The 18,103-nt window shown below is 41.4% G+C and overlaps 2 protein-coding genes across 6 annotated transcripts in view; one reads left to right on the top strand and one right to left on the bottom strand.

Moving 5' to 3' along the window:
• Insc (INSC spindle orientation adaptor protein) overlaps positions 1-18,103 on the top strand; it is a 313,322-nt gene that overhangs the window by 10,517 nt on the left and 284,702 nt on the right. The window lies entirely within an intron of this gene.
• LOC107156484 (vesicle-associated membrane protein 2-like) lies at positions 1,874-17,101 on the bottom strand. Its single transcript, XM_048787868.1, is given in 5 exon segments — positions 1,874-2,056; positions 2,058-2,124; positions 2,127-2,371; positions 11,907-11,974; positions 16,964-17,101. Coding segments are annotated over 5 exon segments (621 nt in total). The 3' UTR covers positions 1,874-1,953.

Raw genomic sequence — 18,103 nt, forward strand, 5'->3', positions numbered from 1 at the left:
AGGAGTTTGACTCATTGATCAGACAGATGGAAGGTAATAACTGGGCTCTGCAGAGTGGATAGGGACTCAGACCTGAAAGGCAAAGAGAAACATAGCTCCCTGTGAGTTTTCCTCTTCATTTTCTGCCATGTTTGCATTTTAACCTTGTGGAATTTACAGAGAGGCTGGAGGAAGGGAGGGGGGATTTTAAAATGTGGCATTTAGAAACCAGGCAGTGGACTAATCCTGGCCCCACCTCTCCAGAAGCTGCTCTGTCCGTTCTCCCAGGGCTGTCATTTACAAAGAGCTCCCCAGAATGTGTGCTGTCCATCTGCTGCAGTGGCAGACGAGCTGGAACTGAGCAGACATAGGACAATGGCAGCTGCATCAGATAAGAGCATCTTAGAAAAACAGCTGAAGTTGGCCAGCGTCTAGATTACAGACCCATCTTCTCCTTCCCTCGCTCACACATTCATTCAACAAGGATCAGCTCAGCTCCTATGTGCCCTGGAGATACATCAGTGAGCCAAACACACATTTCTTGTCCTTATAGGATTTTCTTTTTTATTTGGGAAGACAGGGACATGTGCAGGATGCAAAGCAGTACTGATTGCTATGGAGAGGTATAGAAAATGGTAAGGGAGCTCCAGGAGTGGCAGGGGTGTGTACCTTCATGTGGGAGCTTCTCTGGAATAGACATTTGAGCAAGGCATGGAAGAAGTGAAGGTGAGACCCATGCGAATATTTTGGGGAAGAGTGGTCAAATAGAGAAAACAGCAAGGGCAAAGGCCCTGAGGCATGTTTGAGGAAGAGCCTGAAAGTCAATATGACTGGAATGAAGTGAGAGATGGGGAGACTTTAAGTCATTGAGGTCAGTGCATTACTGGGGGCATGAAGGCTTGAATATGTTATTTGAAGACTTAAACTTTTTTTAAAAAAAATTTAAAAACATTTATTCTTTAGTTATAGGTTGATACAATACCCTTATTTAATTTTTTTGTGGTGCTGAGGATCAAATTTAGTGCCTCTTGCATGCTAGGTGAGCGCTTTTCCTCTGAGCCACAACCCCAGTCCATAATTATTTTTTTAGTTGTTGACGAACATTCATTTTATTCATTTATTTATATGCAGTGCTGAGAATTAAACCCAGTGCCTCACATATGCAAGGCAAATGCCCTACCACTGAGCCACAATCCCAGCCCCAAGATTTCAACTTTTAATCTGAATGATATAGGTGGACATTGGAAAGTTGTCTTTTTTTTAGTTATAGATGGACATAATACTTTTATTTATTCATTTATTTTTATATGGTGCTGAGAATCAAACCTAGTGCCTCACATATACTAGGCAATTTCTCTACCACTGAGCTACAACCCCAGCCTCATCGGAAAAATTTTTTTCTAATGAAATAGCAAAAATTCTTTGTCAACATCTTATTTTAAACACAGCCAGTAGTGCTTACAAAAAGAAGAGGGCTTACAGGGCACCAGGAAAGTATCCAAATAAGGCACAGCCTGTTATTGTCACAGATCGGTATTAGGCAGTAGTGTTCTTCCTGGAAGGCACAAGTTGGAAATCTGATTATCCAATAGTTTAAAATGTTGCTCTGAAGATAATGTCAAATTACCAGGATAGTGAACTTAGAATAGATTCCCTTAACTGGAATCAATGGCAGTGAATTAGTGACAATAGTAAGCCTAGATTACAGCGCTCTGGAGTCCCCGACGTCCTCAATTGCTCATAGATAAATCTGTAAAGTCACTATGCAAAACGTGGGCAGGCTGACCCTCTGATTTGGAGTGCCTATTCAAAAACAAGGGCGACAGCCTAGAAACCAAACTTTACTTGAACTAACAAAAATAATCATTTGGAAATAACAGTAGGTAAGCTGGATTATATAGCAGGTTCTAAGTCAAGGTCTTAAAGACGGCAGGCTTCTTAAAGACGGCAGGCTTGAGTTTCCCCAGGTCTTCATTAAGAGATGCACCATAGGATGATGATGACAATAATGACAACCAAAATGCTAATCCCTACTTCCCACTTCCTGTAATTCTTACACCAATATTTTCTCTTCAATGGCAGCACTTGTCGCAGATGGAGAAGCTCCCGTCTGCAATGCATCTGCAGGGTCACCTAGCTCATCAGGTCTCTTTCTAACATTTTGTCCACGTTGACTGTCATTCTGTCCACAACATCATCTACTTGGTTTTGTGTCTGCTGAATTCTCTGATTGCTGCCCGTGGCAGCACTGGAACCTGTAGGCGCACCTGCAGACCTTTTGCTGAGGGTTCTCAGAGCTGCGCACCAGGCAGAGGGGGGCCGAGAAGTGGGCGATGTGGCGCGCTGGTCTCCATTGGAAAATTTTGAGCATAGAAATGATGTGCTCTGGCTGCTATGAAGATGATAAATTGTGGGAAGGAGGAAGAGAGAGGACTGAGGTGTCTATTTAGTAATTTAAGTGACAGAAGATGGTGATTTGGATCAAGTCCACTTTTACATTCATTTACCGGTTCATTTAGTTTTTATTGTGTGAAAGTCCACGTAACAGTGCCTTTGAGGCCTTTCATCACTTTCATCTGTTCCTTCTGTCCCCAAGTGATCTGTTCAGTTCTCTTCTTTGCTTCTAACAAGTCCTTACCTGCTACATGTGGAGCATTGCATCAGACAATGACCAACGTGGACATATTCTTGTGGAAATTTGGCCCTATCTTGGAGACAAGAGGCTCCCATAGGAGGTCATGGTCAGCCATGAAGCCAGGCAGGGTCCAGCAAGCCTAGGAGGAGGGCCATCAACACTTCAGTGTTCTAGGAGTCCTGTGGTGGCGGGTGGTCAGAGGAAGCAGGAAGCTTCTGGATGGAGCTCACATTTAAATGGAATCTTGATGGGCAGGAGGGAAAGTCGGTCCTGAAGGACAGTAGGACAATTTTCTTGAAGCTTGAACTTAAGGAACATGTTATGTACAGGATGGCAATGCTAAGGAGAGGTGGGGGGGGGGCAGGAAGACTTCCTGGAGAGCCATGGGAGGCTGAGGAACCAGACCCGAATTGAGACAGAGACTAAGGGACACATAACAGGTTTTGGAGAGGGTATTACAAGGAGAATTGTATTTTAAAAGGCTGAAACAGATAGCATGAGGAGAGGTAGGCTGGGGGCTGGGAGGGCAGAAAGACTGTGGCCTTGAGTGAGCCTTCTTGGATTTATGTCCAGCGGGGATTCTGTGGGGGTGGCCCCCAGATGATCTGTAGCCAGGTATGCAATGGCTCATATAACCAGCCAAAGGGAGTGGATGTCACGGGACAAACCCCAGATGGATCCTTTAACTTAAAGGCACCCTTGAGCAAAGAACACAGAACAGCCTGGATTTGGGGACGGAGCAAGCTGGAGAAAGAGTTTGGGTCTGGCTTCTGATCAAGACTCTTTTGGAAAATTCTGGGGGAGGGAGATCATTGGGTTGTAGGAATATTAGATCCAGAGAAGAGGCTCCTCTATCCCAGCCCTCTCCTCTTACAGATGGGAAATGGGAGGCCTCCAGAAAGGGCATATATTGTCCAAGACCAGATAGAGTGCTCATGGCAAAGAAAGGTCAAACATTTTATTGAACTTGTGTTGGGAGAATCACTATATTTTATTTAATTATGCATTTATATATCTCTCTCCATGGAGGAGGAAATTCTAAGGAGGGGAAATTATTCATTGCTTTCTCTATCACCTCCTGGAGCTTGATACAGAACAGATGTTCTCCTTGACCCCCAGGAACATACTCTCTCCCCTCTTGACCTAGACCAAGACAGGATGTTAGGCTGGCCTCAGAGCTGGCCAGCTGTGGGATCAGAAAGAACTGCCTGTGGCTGGGGACAGAGCCCAGCTCTGGGTCTTTAGGCAATCATATGGCTTTGCCTGTGACCGCTTTTTTTCTGGACTCACTTATATTCATAACTCTGGCAAAGTCTTACTGGTGGCCATGAACACATGTGGTTAAAAGGGCCTGCTACCATGAAGGTGCCTACTGAGAGAGAGAGAGGGAGAGGAAAGCTGGTGTGGGAGAGGGGCTGGTGTGTCCTCCCTGAAGCCACTGCAAGAGGAGAAATCTTGTGCCCAGCTGGAGAGAATGCAGTCTACAGGGGGACTCCCAGCCTCCAGTGGGCACTTAGGGTGTGCATTTGGGGCTTAGTCTGGCCTGAGCCTGGGCCTCTGGGTACTTTACCAGACCTACTTACTTGTTCCCCTGCTGTCCCAAGTTGCTGAAGGTCACTGTAAAAGCAGTCTCTTCCCCAGCATCCAGAAATCTTTGACCTAAAAGTCAAACTTCAGACAGATGTGTCCTTGGCATGGCCCCTCCGTGTATTCAGGGTCCTAGATGGGACAGCTGGTGGGGGATACACTTTCCCAAAGAGTCTGTGGAATGAGGGCCACAGCTCCTGCCAGCTCAGGCCCCAGGGTCTGCATCAGTGCTGGAGGTCGGGGTGGGGTAAGTGACTCTTCAGCTCTTGGCCAACACATCTAGTCTGCCTTGTGCTCTAGGGTCTACAGGGACTCCACACAGAGGGGCGTGAGTTCCTCTTGTGAGCAAACAACCAGTAGACACAGGAAAGTAAGTGTCCCCTGATCTACCTCCAGAAAAGGCAGTGGTGTTTTCTTCAGATGTGGGGATCATGATGTCCAAGGTAGTTACTGGGGACCAAGCTAGATTTCAGACAGGACCTTAGAGACTTAGAAGAACTGGGGTTCTGATCTGGGATCAGCTATTAATTTTCTGTGTGACTTTGGTAAGTCATTTGCCTCCTCGGGACTTCATTTTCCTTTCGTAGAACTGCAGGGCTGGACAAAGACAATTCCTGAGGCCCTGTCTTGCTATAACGTTCTAAGTTTCTTGCTTATATTACGGCAACAGGAATTTTAGTTAGGACCCTGACTTCCAGATTCTGTTTGATGCAGGGCTCATTTTTCACTGCTTAAAAATCCACCTGTATAAATTCATTCCTTTGGGTCTTTTAAGAGACTCTTATTTCCAGAGACCATTTTCCTTAACCAAGCCTTTGTATTTTCACTGCCTCATATAAGGACACCAAGTACTGTCACATCTATTATTATATTTTGATCTTTGCAACAACTGTGCCAGATATATATATAAAATAATACCCCCAGTTTGCCTAGAGCAAAAAGACCCAGAGAGATAAAATAACTTGACGCAGATCATTACTGGCAAAACTGAGACTAGGCTGGAGGTTTCTTGGCCATCAGTTTGTGATCTTTTGTGTCACCCTTTAGATTTGGGAAGGGCAGCATAAAGACTAGATGGGATGGGAGTTGTTATGTTCACTATAGACCTGTCCTATGTTGGGCTGAGTACTCAGCCTGGGGCAGCCCCATCCAGGCCAGTAGTGAGGGGCTAGGTGGCCCTATGCCTGAATATGGAAAGGGTGTGGTGGCAGTAGTTCCTCTAGTCTCTCTTTTACCCCTGCTTCTGTGTGAGGTCTGCTGTTTTAGCAGGGTAGTGGGTATCTGGCCCGGCCCTTAATCAATTAACCTCCTAATTAACCTTCCTTTTCTTGTTTTTTTAGAAGCTGTCATCTGTTTGGTCCTCGAGATGAGCTCTTTTTTCTTTTTTCCTGACTGCAGAAAGGGGCTCTTAAATTAAGTAGCCCTCTTAACAAGCTTCTCTCTGGCTCAATCCAGCCAGATCTTGGCTCTGGGGGAAAGCGAGCCTGGGGCAGCTGTGTGGGCAGGAGGAATCTTCCCCTCAGACAGGCAGGAATGGTGGTAAATATCTTCTGCTGTTATTCCCCGAATTCCATTCACCTTCTGCTTGTGGTTTGGGATGTGTGTAAGCTCCAAATCTGTCACTGTCATTTGTCATGAATCCAGTTTTCATATTGGACAATGAAGTCTATCTTGGAGGCTACCATTCAGTTCCTGAAATTTACTCCAGGTCAACTTCATATTGTATTTACTAGGAAAAGCCTTAGTATCTGGCAAGAAAAGTCCCCCTAATGTCTTTTTCAGGAATATCTTGCCTATCTATTTCAGATTCAACTTGTCAAATTTTAGGAAAAAATCCTATGGGGATTTGATTAGGATTACAACAAATCTGTAGATAAATTTATAGTGAATTGATATTTTCTTGTCACATGCATGATCCTTCATATAGCTGAAATATCTCTTTGTTTACCTTGGCCTTCTTTGAAATATTTTTGTAATGTTTTACAGCTTCCTCAATAAGGGGCTTGCACATTGACTCATTTTGATGTTCCTTATGTCTTTTGCTGCTCTTATCAATGATTGGTCTCTCCCTGTTCCCTTCCTCCCTCCCTCCCTTCTTCTAATGGCCTCTCTTTTAAATTTCAGGGTATATGATGTGTCCCCTACCACCTTTGACTTTTGCATCTTCATTTCTAGCAAACTTTCTAAGATCCTTTATAATTTAAAATAATTTATTTGTAGATGCTTTGGGGTGTTCTACATAGACAAGGGTGAAAGGCTAGTTCATATTGCATTCTTTTTTTTCCTTTTATTTATTTATTTATGTCATACATGACAATAGTGGAATGCATTGCATTCATAATTATTCATTCATAGCACAATTTTTATATTGCATTCTTATAAGAATGAGGGAAAGGTATTGCATCTGGAAGGACACAGACCCACGACACTTGGCTTGCCTAGTGGACTGCCTGGTGGACTCAGCCTTGTATAGGTGTGTGGCTGAGTGAGCACAGCAGGGGCCAGCTTCCTCACCCCCACCCCTTGGCTGTGTGCAAGGGCAGATGTGCCAGCCAGATGTGTGCGCAGATGTTCCAACCCTGGGGAAAACTTAACTATTGCAAATGACAGTTTGATTTTTCTCCTGTAATCTTATACATTTTCTTTCTCTCTATCTTAGCTAAGGTCTCTAATACAATAATGAATAAAAGTTGGTGAGAACTGGGCATCTTTATTTTGTTTCTGATCTCACAGGAAATACTTCCAATGTGTCCTCATTAGGTTGTTTGTGCTATTTTTGGTAGATGCTCTATAATCAGTTTAAGGAGGGTCCCTTCTATTCCTTGTTTGCTTGAGGGTTTTGTTATGAATGGCTATTGAATTTTTCAATTTTTTTCTTCATCTACTGAAATTGTGGTAAATTTTTTTTCTTAGAACCTGTTTACATAATGAGTTTATTCATCTATTTTTTAGTGTTATGATAACTTTGTGATTTAAGCTAAACCCAGTAAAACCATGATGTATCACCCTTTCCATCTACAGATGGATTCTTTTTGCTAATTTTGTTTAATATGGTTTCTTCCATATTTATATGAGAATGGCTTATATATTTCCTTTCTTGTTTTGTTCTTGACTAGTTTTGGCATCAGATTTATGATGGCCTCCTAAAATCACTTGAGGTGTGCTCTCTTTTTTCCTGTTCTCTGAAAGAGTTTGGGTAGCTTCGTCTTTCCTTTGTTGACATGAAGTTATCTATGAACTTCTCTGGGCCTGACTTTTTCTTGATGGGAAGATTTTAAACTATTGATTAATTCATTTAGTGCTTATAGGTCTATTTATTCTTGAGTCAATTTTGGAAAATTGTATTTTTCAAGGATCTTATCTAGTTCATTTGTTTGTAGTGGTTTTGCATAATATTCTCTTTGCTCTCTTAACAAAAGTCTTTTAATACTAATGTTTTTTTTTTCTTTTTGTTCTGATCTTACCAAAAGTTTATCTACTTTATTCATATTTTCATAAAACAAAATTTAACTCTGGATTTTTTTTTGTGTTTATTTTTGTTTTGTGTTTTGTTTAGCGTTTGTTCTTACCTTAACTCTTTTCCTTCTGATACTTTCTTTGAAATTATTTTCTTCTTCTTAAAATTGCTAATATTGTTAGAAGTTTTGTATTCTAGCTTTCAAATTTTCTTAAATTAGAAATGCTTAAATTAGCATTTAAGGCTCTGATTTTTGCTTTTAATTCTATTTTATGTATTAGGAGATATTTACATATGCATTTTCATAGTCTTTCAGGTTTTCTCTCATTTCTGCTATCAATTCTTCTTTGACCTATGATATGTCTGTTTCAAAATATCCAAATATATGGCAATATTTGTATTGAGATAGAGACTGCAATTTCTATAGTAGTGATCTTGAGAAGTTTGCTGAGGCTTAAGATCTAGAAACTAGTCAACTAAAACCCAACTCATTATACAATCAGGGAAAAGAAAAGTTGTGCTGCAATTGTGTACTATGATTCAATATGCATTCTGCTGTCATATATACCTAATTAAAATATAAGTTTTAAAAAAAATGTTTGAAGAGACAGTATATTTCTGACACATTGGACAGAGTATTCTGTTCATAAACATTAAATCTAACTTAATTGTGTCATTCAAACCTTTATGCCATTTTGATAATTTTTCTATTTGTCTTATCAACTAATGAGAAAATTGTGTTGAAATCTCCAATAGTGATTCTTGACTAGTTCATTTCTCCTTGAAATTTTATCAGTTTTTACCCTAGTTATCTTAAGACCATATTTCAGAATTATCCTTATTATTGTATCTACTTGATGAGTGGAACTTTTAATTTTTATGTAGTGAATCTCTTTAGCTCTATCTTATTGTCTTGAAGTGTGTTTTGAATTATCAGTGTACACCAGCAACAGATAATTCTAAATATTTTATGATATACATATATAATTAATGTATATAATATTACTATTAATACAATTATTAATGTAATTATTATTATTAATGCATTGTTATTAATGCATCATATTTATACAAAACATTGGAATTAATTTTGACATAATCATACAAGCTTGGAATAGAATTTGTTCCCCTCCGGTCCGTAGTACTCCCCCCCTCCCTCCCTGTCTCCCTCCTCCTGTTCCCCTTTCTCTACTGGTCTTCCTTCCATTTATTCGTAGTTTAAAAAAATAGTGTTTTATAGATACACGTAAGGGTGAAATTCAGTGTGGTATATTCTCCTAAGTACATAGCATAGTTTGGTCAACTTCATTCCACTGTTCTTCTCCTTTCCTGTCCTCCTTCCATCCCCTTCCTCTGCTCTATTGATCTTCTTTTTATTTTCATGGGATACCTCCTGTCCCAGTTTTTCCCCCCTATTTTGGTCTAGCTTCTGCACTTTTGTAAACTAACTTTAAACTGTTTTGGATCTTTGGATTTAGGGATATTTCTTGTAGCCAACACTTAGTAGGATCAAGGGATCCATCCATCATATCTCCCCTCTCTCCTCCCTTTCCATCTCCCCTCTCTATAATTCAACCTTGATAAACTTTGTAACTGGCTACATTTCCCCTTACTGTGATTACCATTACACATTGATGTTCCCTCTTCACGCTTTCTTTCTTCTCTTGGATTTTTTTCCTTTATTACTCGTTTACATTTTTCTTCCCTACATATTTTGAGGGGAATATTTCTTTCTCTATGTCTACTAGCTTTTAGTTATGATATGATGACGTTATGATATGATGACCCCAGATATGATGACGTTAATAAACATTTAACAAGCTTAAAGTTAATTTACATCTCTATTTTCTTCTTCCATGCAAGCAAGACACTTGGAGTACTTTAGTCATCCTTGTTTCTAAATTTATATGTAATATTTTTGACTTATCTTCCCCTTTAACTCACAATTGAGGTATTATAATAGTTATGTGTCATCAAAGTTTGTTTGAATTTACCCACATAGTTTCAAGTCAGTTTGCTTATCTTTCTTTCTTATATTTGGAACATTCCACCTGATATTTTATTCTTTTAGCGGAAGCAAAACCTTCAGAATTTCCTTGAATGTGAGATTTTTTGCTTTTCTAAAAATGCCTTCCTTCATCTGCATACTTAAAAGAGAATTCCTCTGGATATAGAACTTTAGGACAATCACTTTCTGCAACCAGACATTTTCCTGTTTGCCCAGTTTCACCACGGCTGTGCAGCAGTCACCTGTCGGGTTTCATTTCCTTACTCCTTTGGGTGCTTTCAAAGTCTTCTTTGTCTTTGGTGCTCTGTGGTGCCATGAATGGTCTCGGATGGATGTATCTTTTGTATTTATCTTGCTTGGGATTCATTGTGACTTCTGGATTTGAAGACATTTTGGTTGACTATCATCTTATCTTTGAAAATATGATGAGGTGCTTGTTGGACTATGTCTCTATATTCCTTAGTGTTAGCTTCAGTTCTCTCTTATTTTCTCTTTGGACTGCATTTTGGATAATTTCTTTTGTTCTATCTTTTAACATACGAACCCATCTTTGAGCTGTGATTAATCTCTCCAATGAATTTTTCTTTTTAATTATTATATTTTAATTTATAGAAGTTTTACTTGGTTCTTTCTCAGATTTGCTGAGTTATATTTATAGCCTTTGTTCCTTGAAGACGCTTCCAAGACTCTTTCATTTCTTGAAAATAAATTCTTTAAATGAGACTCCTCCTACACTGATAATGTAAATTCAAGCCACAGCCTATATGAAGATCTTATTGTGGAGACTGATTCTCAGCTTTGCTTGCTAACCCTCAGTACAGAAGGCTTATTTCTCATTTACCTTACATGGAGTTTCTGGTCTTCTTGACGTTTACTTAATTCTTCCCCTTGGGAAGTCCCTGGGCTTTGTCTAGCATGTCCCCTGTACACACAAGAAACAGAAGCTCAGGGAATGTGGCTTTCAGCAGCCATTCTCAGGGGGAAATCTTCCTGGCCCTGCTTTGCTTTGCTTTCAGCCTCTCCAGATTTATTGTATTTTTTGCCAGCTCAGTGATATACTTTTAAAATAACAAAGATACCTTTATCCATCCTTTAAAGTTGTTCATGAAGAAGTATTTTTAATTACCCGCTCTACCATATTGTTGGAAATCAAAATCCCATGTGCATTTTCTCTATAAGAAGACGGCTTAATTGTCAACTAAAAATTAGGTGCTGAAAAATCATGACATGGTGTGGAGGACTCTAAGGTGAGGCAGAGGCTTCACCCATCTGTTGGTGCACTGGACCAAATTAATGAACCTCTCTGGGTCTCTGTTAATGGTCATCTTTAAAATGGAGATAATAGTAGTACTTATTATTTTGGATTTTTCAACAAATAAATGCATTTATTTACATGAAACACTTTAGAAGAGTTCATTGGCACCTACTTAATGTGCCCAGTACCATACTTCATTGAATTTAGATGCCATTAATTGTAAGATGTCCTGTTTATTAAAAAAGAAAGAAAGAAAATATGGTTTCAATAAACTATGACACAATGCCAAAATGCCATTGATTGAAACATAATCCAAATTTCAGATGTTAAAATTTGAAAAAAAAAATGAACCTTAGAGTGATATGACTAGTGTAAGTTTTAGGTATTTATGCACATAAGCAGAAAAGGCAGTGTCAAGAATCAGATTGTTAGTCTCAAATTTGAAGGACTTTAAGTATTTATAGGTGTTCATTCCAGCCCACCCTTGCTCTACCAACTTTTGGACACTGGCTATTGTAGGTGAGCTGCAGTCAATGTCCAGGAAGCCAAGGGTCTAGAAAAACAATATATCCCATCATATCCTTCAAGACTGAGGCATAAAGGAAAATGAACCTGTATTTGTAAAGCAACTTTCCTGTGTCTAGCACACTCATGAGTGCCTTAAATTTAGCCTTAACTTCAATTCTTACAATTAGGTTAGTTAAGACTAGGTGCAGCAAACAACCCCCAGCCCATTAGTGGCTTACCATGTTGGGTGTATTCTTGCTTACTCCAAAGACCAATGCAGATTGGGTGGCTTTCTTCCAAGCTATGATTCGAGATGCATCTTCTTTCCTCTTTTCACTTTTTTCCTATTGTGGCTTTCAGGCTGTTTTGGCATCACTTGGCAGGCAGAAAGCAGAAGAGAGAGGGAGTATCAGGAAAGTACGCCTTCTGTTCCATCTAAACCCTTCAAGACCCCACAATTTTCTTTATTCCTAGGTACCTTTCTGGAGGGGGAAAATAGTACAGATTAGGCTGTGCATACAGGCCTCTTTGAAGCATCGGTATTAACTGTAGATAGAAAAAGAGAATTCAGGATTTCAGTCTGGATGTGCTCGGTGTTAAGACCAATGCATAGAATTATGGAAGTGAAAAATGCTTTTGGAGGCCAATGGAACATTCCACAGGGGAAGAACCAACAAGTATTGAGGTCCCACTCTGCTAGATACATGGAAGGCACTGTTCAGATGTTCCTGTCACGTGTGGCATACTAGACATAAATGAATCTTGAAAAGACAAATTTCTGTGAATGGGATGTTTTTTTGTGTTTTATCCTTTCTGTGCCTCAAATAGTTAAATTAAATAGTCAGATATGGACCATGTGGCTATGTACTGGCATTTGCTCTCCCCCAACATTAAGGATGTAATGTCAACAGGATTTGTTGAGAATGGTTGTGTTATGCTCTCATTCTGGTTAATTCTGTTTATATACATACAGTGGCCCTAGATGGGTTAGGTTCTGTCTTTAGTTCCCTTCACTAATGAGCTGGTAAGAACCCTTCACCATTGTGGCGGAGTCAGGGTTCTGGGTCAGTTTGGATTCTTATTTGAATTTCTCATAATACTTTGGTCACACAATTTGTAAGCTGGGAAGTTAATTGTTTCTTCGGGGTCAGTGTTGCTAATCACAGGAAATGGCTCCATGTTTTTGTCTGTACTTATTCAAAACATGTTCCCTGTCTTAGTCTGTTTCATGCTGCTATAACAAAATGCCACAGACTCAGTAATTTATAATGAACAGAAATTTACTGGCTCACAGTTTTGGAGGCTTGGAAGTCTACTATCAAGGAGCCAGATGGTCTGATGTATGGGGAGGCCCTTTTGTCTTCAAGATGGTGCCTCATGCTGTATCTTCCAGAGGGGAGGAAGGACGGATCCTCGCATGGCAGAAGGTAGAAGGGGTAGGAGAGTGAATCCACAATCTACTTTTCTGAACCCTTAATAGAATGGTATTAATCCATCCATGGGGGCTCTGTTCTCATACTTAATTACCTCTTAAAGGCTCCAATCTCCCAACACTATCAAACATGGGATTAGGTTTCATCTATGAATTCTAAAGGGGATGCAAACATTTAGGCTATAGCAGTCTCTATGTATTGGGTTTTGATCAAATCTCTTCCATGGGCAGCTCTGTGCCTGTCTAACATATTTAATGTGTTCTTCTTTTATATCCTCTTTGGTCGGAAGCAGATCTCTGGACCTGAAGTCTGGATAAGAAATGGATCTCTCATTAGGCACAAAGATATCATAAAACTTTCTATATGGCAACATTCATTAGTTTTCTGGATCAAAATACCTTCTCATATTATCAATTAACTTGCTCTGAAGTATCATTCAGGCTACATAATCTTGGGTGATTCTAGGAACACTGAGAATAGGTTCTGTTTGTTTTACAAGTGATAAAGCTGAAAGTCAGAGAGGCCTAGTAAGAGACAAAACTGGGATTGGTTCATAGATTTCCATGACCTTACCATGCCACTTTCTCAATGTTATTGTGAAAACACCCGTTTGGAGGATATGGAGAAAAAATAAAATTAGAGAGGATCAGATTATCATGATTGTTGATGTAGCATTTTCATCTGCTCATGGCTTCAGAAGTAAAATTTCATGAAACCGTTAGAGCTTGTACAATTCGCCCTCCTATGTCCTCCTTCCCAAGGGTATACAGACCCAACCTGGGCTCTCATCGTGACTCAGGGAGGGAAAGAGCTTGTCCAATGTGACCTCTGAGTGTGATTTATGAAATAGGATGCATCCAAAATTTCACCACGTTGGAGCCATTCAATTTTCTCTAATGGCCTTTATCTGAGAGTTATGTCTATTCGTGGCAGTCACAACCAGTAAGTCATTAACTTAAAGTATACTGATTGTTAATTTTAGCACCATGGGACCTGGGCCCAGTGGGAGAGGTCTCTTGCTTTTGCAAATGGAAGCTAAGAAACATTTGAGGAGTTGGCGAACATTTATATCAGGGAAAGTTAGAATGTAAGAAGAGACAATTAAAAAGTTAAAGAGGAAAAAGTAGTTGAATAGTTGGAATTCAGTGGTTGTTAGAATGACCTCTGCCTGGCTGCCTCCCTGTTTCTAGATGTTTTTTTACAGAAAGAAAAATGAAGCCAATCTTTATATCACCCACTGCGTGGTGCTTCATCACGGATGTGTACAGAATTCTCGTTTTATACTTATTATATGTCCCATTTTAAAAACAAATAAAATTAATGTCAAAGGTCACACTACTAATACCTGATTGAGTTTGGAGTTGAACCTGGGAACTCTGACCCATGAATTTATATTATTAACCAATGGACTTCTGGATGAGAGTGGCTTAAAGGCCCAGCCAAGTCCCCTTGGGGGCTACATTCCATCTAAGGTCCTGGAGGTCTGAGCATTAGTTTCTCTCTTTTGATGTCTAGAAAAGCCTCAGCTTAGGGCCAGCTCCCAGAACAACAGTAAATGCAGCTTCCTGTGCAACTCAGGGATTGGAGCTCCCTTGATTGGAAGCTGGGCAGTCAGATGCCCCAGAGGGGCATCCTGAGACACACCATTGGGGCAGCTATGGTTTTCCTGATTCCAGGAGCCTGAGCCTTCTCCTAGGACTGCCACACTTGACCTTCAGAAGAGGCTGTCGGGTGGTTTTCTTGGACAACTAGGAATCATTTAGAAGACGAATGGTACTGGAACATGGGGGCCTCCTTCTTTCCAATCTCTGGGGACTCATAGCACCTTTGAGTCAACCTGTCTGTCCCATCCCAGGGCTGAGCTGTATCTAACCAAGACCTTTGAATTTGCTTGTCCACACTCTACTTCCCTAGACTTGATAACCAGCACCAAAGATAAGAAGCAAGCACAATAATTCTGATTTACAGTTGGGAGCTGCGGCTCCACTGATCTTCCATGGTAAACCACTCCAAGGCCCTGGTCGGTCTCTCCAGGTTTCTCCCAGGCAAACCCTATTTAAGATTTTCCAGGGGATGAGGGGGACATTTATAGATAGGAAAACCTGTGTGCTCATCCCAGGTGTGGCTTGGCTTGCTTGTGTGATCTTGGGCAGTCTCTTCTTCTCTTTCAATGTGACTCCATATGTCCGTGTTAACCTCTATGCTGCCGTTTCCTCATCTGAACAAGCCAAAGGTCAAGCATTATAACTTGCAGGGGCCTTGGAAATTTCCCTCTGTAATAATAGTAACGACAACAATTTTAAATATTTTACATCTAATCCTTAAAATAACCCCATGAGGTAGGGGGTTATAATGCTCCAAGAGTACAATATGAGATCCCCCAGGAAGGCTGTCTGGATTTTCCCTGGGGGCTGTAGTCTCACCCCTATCAAATTCTCAAATGTATTTGTGTAGATGAGATGCCTGTTGTCTTCAAGGTGAGTCCTAGAAAGTAGAGGTGTCTAGATCATCGGGTGGAGGCTTGGCACCCTGTCTGTGCTTTGCTGGAATTGGTCTGTACTGTCCAGCAAGGTCTTCATGGTCTGGAGGAGATAAGACCCAGCTTTGTGAGTCCCTGTGAGGTCTTTTCTGCCTGCTAGCTGGGCTCTATTGCCTGACAGCTGTGAGGGGCCATTGAAGCTTCCTCCAGGGAACCAGAACTCTCTAAATTTCATAAGGTTTTTTTCCATTCAGTGGGGCTGGGTGGCAGCTTCCTTGGGTGATGTGCTTCCCGTGGGAATGAGAGTCCATAAAGTATCTGGTTGCTTATGCACAGTCTTGGAGGAAGGATTTAGAGCCACGTCTGTGTGGTCCCACTCCTCTCTACCCCTGTTGCCTCCTCCTGTACCTAGCCTAGTGATGCTGTTGGAGCTGATTCCTTTCCACAGTATTTCCTGTCTCTCTGGTGTTGACAGATGTGCCTTGAGTTGTACCCCAAATGGCCCATTAGACAATGGCAGACCCCGCTTACTCCTGGTTCTAATTGAATAATTTACTGTAAATAGCCTCCATTTCCTGCACAAAGCCAGTCTCGTTAGCCAAATGGAGGTGAGCAAGGGCTTGCCTCTAATGGGATGTGGGGGCAGAAATGAGCTGTCCAAACGGAGCTGTTGTCGCAGCAGGCATTGGATTAAATCAGAGACACTTAAGGCTTCAGGTCCTTCTTGCAAACTAGCTATTCTTGGGTGGGGGAGACACAGCTAGAGCCCTGAAGAAACAAGGTTGCAGTGTCCATGATGGAATTTTCAGTGAATTAGGAAGGGTCCCTGGGGAAGTGATGGAGGGTTTTCCTTTTCCTTATTCATTCCTACATGTGTCTTCCCCGCCCCCCCACCTCTCCTACTGGGCAAAGCAGCCTCTCTATTCTGACATGTACTTCTCAAATCCCCCTTTCAATAGCAAGGACACTCCCCTTTGAGGCAATCATGGGGCAAGTTCAATAGCAGGGACTTTTGGGAGTATTCTCATTTAAGAAGCTCCAGGGAGGTAGATATAATTGAGGGAACCACAGATGAACGGTGATCTTCCTAAGGTCATGTACTAATCAGGTGCAGAGTTAGGTTGGTCTCTGTCACACACTCAAGTTCATTTAGAATTGTGCCTGGTACATTATACTGTTCATGAATATTAGCTATTTGTGCTGTTATAGGCACTTTATAGACATCACCTGGGCTGAACTCCTGGCATTTGCTGTCTGACCTTCCAGATGTTCTCCCTCACTTTTTCCTCATTCCCAATGAATGTGAACAGCGTTTTCACTGAGAGCTGATCTTCACAATCCCAGCTCTTGACTCCGTAGGGTCCTGTGACCAATCCCATGCGGAGAAAGATATGCTGTAGCTGGAGGGTCTACCTGTAGCACTGCTGGGAAGCTATGAGATGCTCATTGCCCTTTCTGAAGGTCACAGATCAGGGATCAGGAATCAATCCTAGGATTTTGCAGTCACCAAGCCATATTTCTGGAATCTTCCTCTTAGAAATTCAGATCATTTGCTTGTACCTAGGCTTCTGCTCATGATGACGGTTTCTCCTCAGGGCCCCTCAGATACGACTTGACCCTGACCCGGCGTGTCCTCCAGTTCTGTGGCATGCTTCTCCCTGTCCTGCGGAATCCTGTCGCTTCACACTTCACAGGCTCTCGGAGCCTCCCACTGTCTCCCATTGCTTCATTTACCATGGCCTTTAATTCCCTCTTTGGCATTTTGACTTTGTCTCTTTTCTGTTCCGTGATGGAGATGGAAGTAAACTGAGGTCTGCCCACTCACTACCTTGGAATCCCATCTTAGCTTTTACCCTGAGAAATCGGCATTTTCGTTTGATTGTTCTTCAGTCAAACATATCAAAAAGGGAGCAAAGGCCTCGTCATGTTGTATTTGGCTTTCTCTGTTGTGGCATCCTTTTCTGACTACTAGCTACCTTGGTTCCAGATAAAACTTTCTCAGTAATGATACCAATGATAGGAATGACAATGGTGATGACACGTGGTCACAGGTGCTCACTGAACACTGTCACTGTGCCAAGGGCTTCATGTCCTGTTATCTTCAGCATGTCCCTCAGCCTGGCTGACCATGGGACTGAGCACACAGCAGACTCTCAGGAAATAATAATAACAGCCACTACTTATTTGGTTCTTACTCTGGCCTAAGACTTCCATATTCCTTATCTCATGTCATCATATAATAGTTCTAAAAAATAGATATTATTATCACCAGTTATAGATCAACTGGGTGAAACACAAATGTATTAAAAATCGATTCCACTAGTTCTTTCAGAAGACAGGTAGAGCACAGACCCAGTGCCGGCCCTTGGGTCAGAGCCAGGAATACACATGGCCCCTGCTTTGGAGGAGACTCACAGTCTAATGGGACCCGTAGCCTAAGGAGCAGGCATTAGAGAATGAATCTCTGGAATTATCCAAGATGCACGTTCATTCAGGCTCCTGTTTTTCTATACTTTGCAGACTGACCATTTGATTCTTTGTTCCCAGCATCATCAAGAGGGGACTTTGTGTCAAGTCACATCACTATTAATTAAAGTCTTCCTCGCCCATCCTTTTCTAACAGGAGTCGATTTTAATATGAAGTCAGAGACTTCCATTGGCTTAACCAGGTGCAGGGGATAGGATCTCTGTCTTCTGGGAAGGCTTACTTACTGACTTGGAGGAATTGGCAGAGGGAGAAGGTGACAGGAGAGGGAGTATAGA

Source organism: Marmota marmota, unplaced genomic scaffold (genome assembly GCF_001458135.2).
Source record: "Marmota marmota marmota unplaced genomic scaffold, marMar, whole genome shotgun sequence".
NCBI classification, from domain to species: domain Eukaryota; kingdom Metazoa; phylum Chordata; class Mammalia; order Rodentia; family Sciuridae; genus Marmota; species Marmota marmota.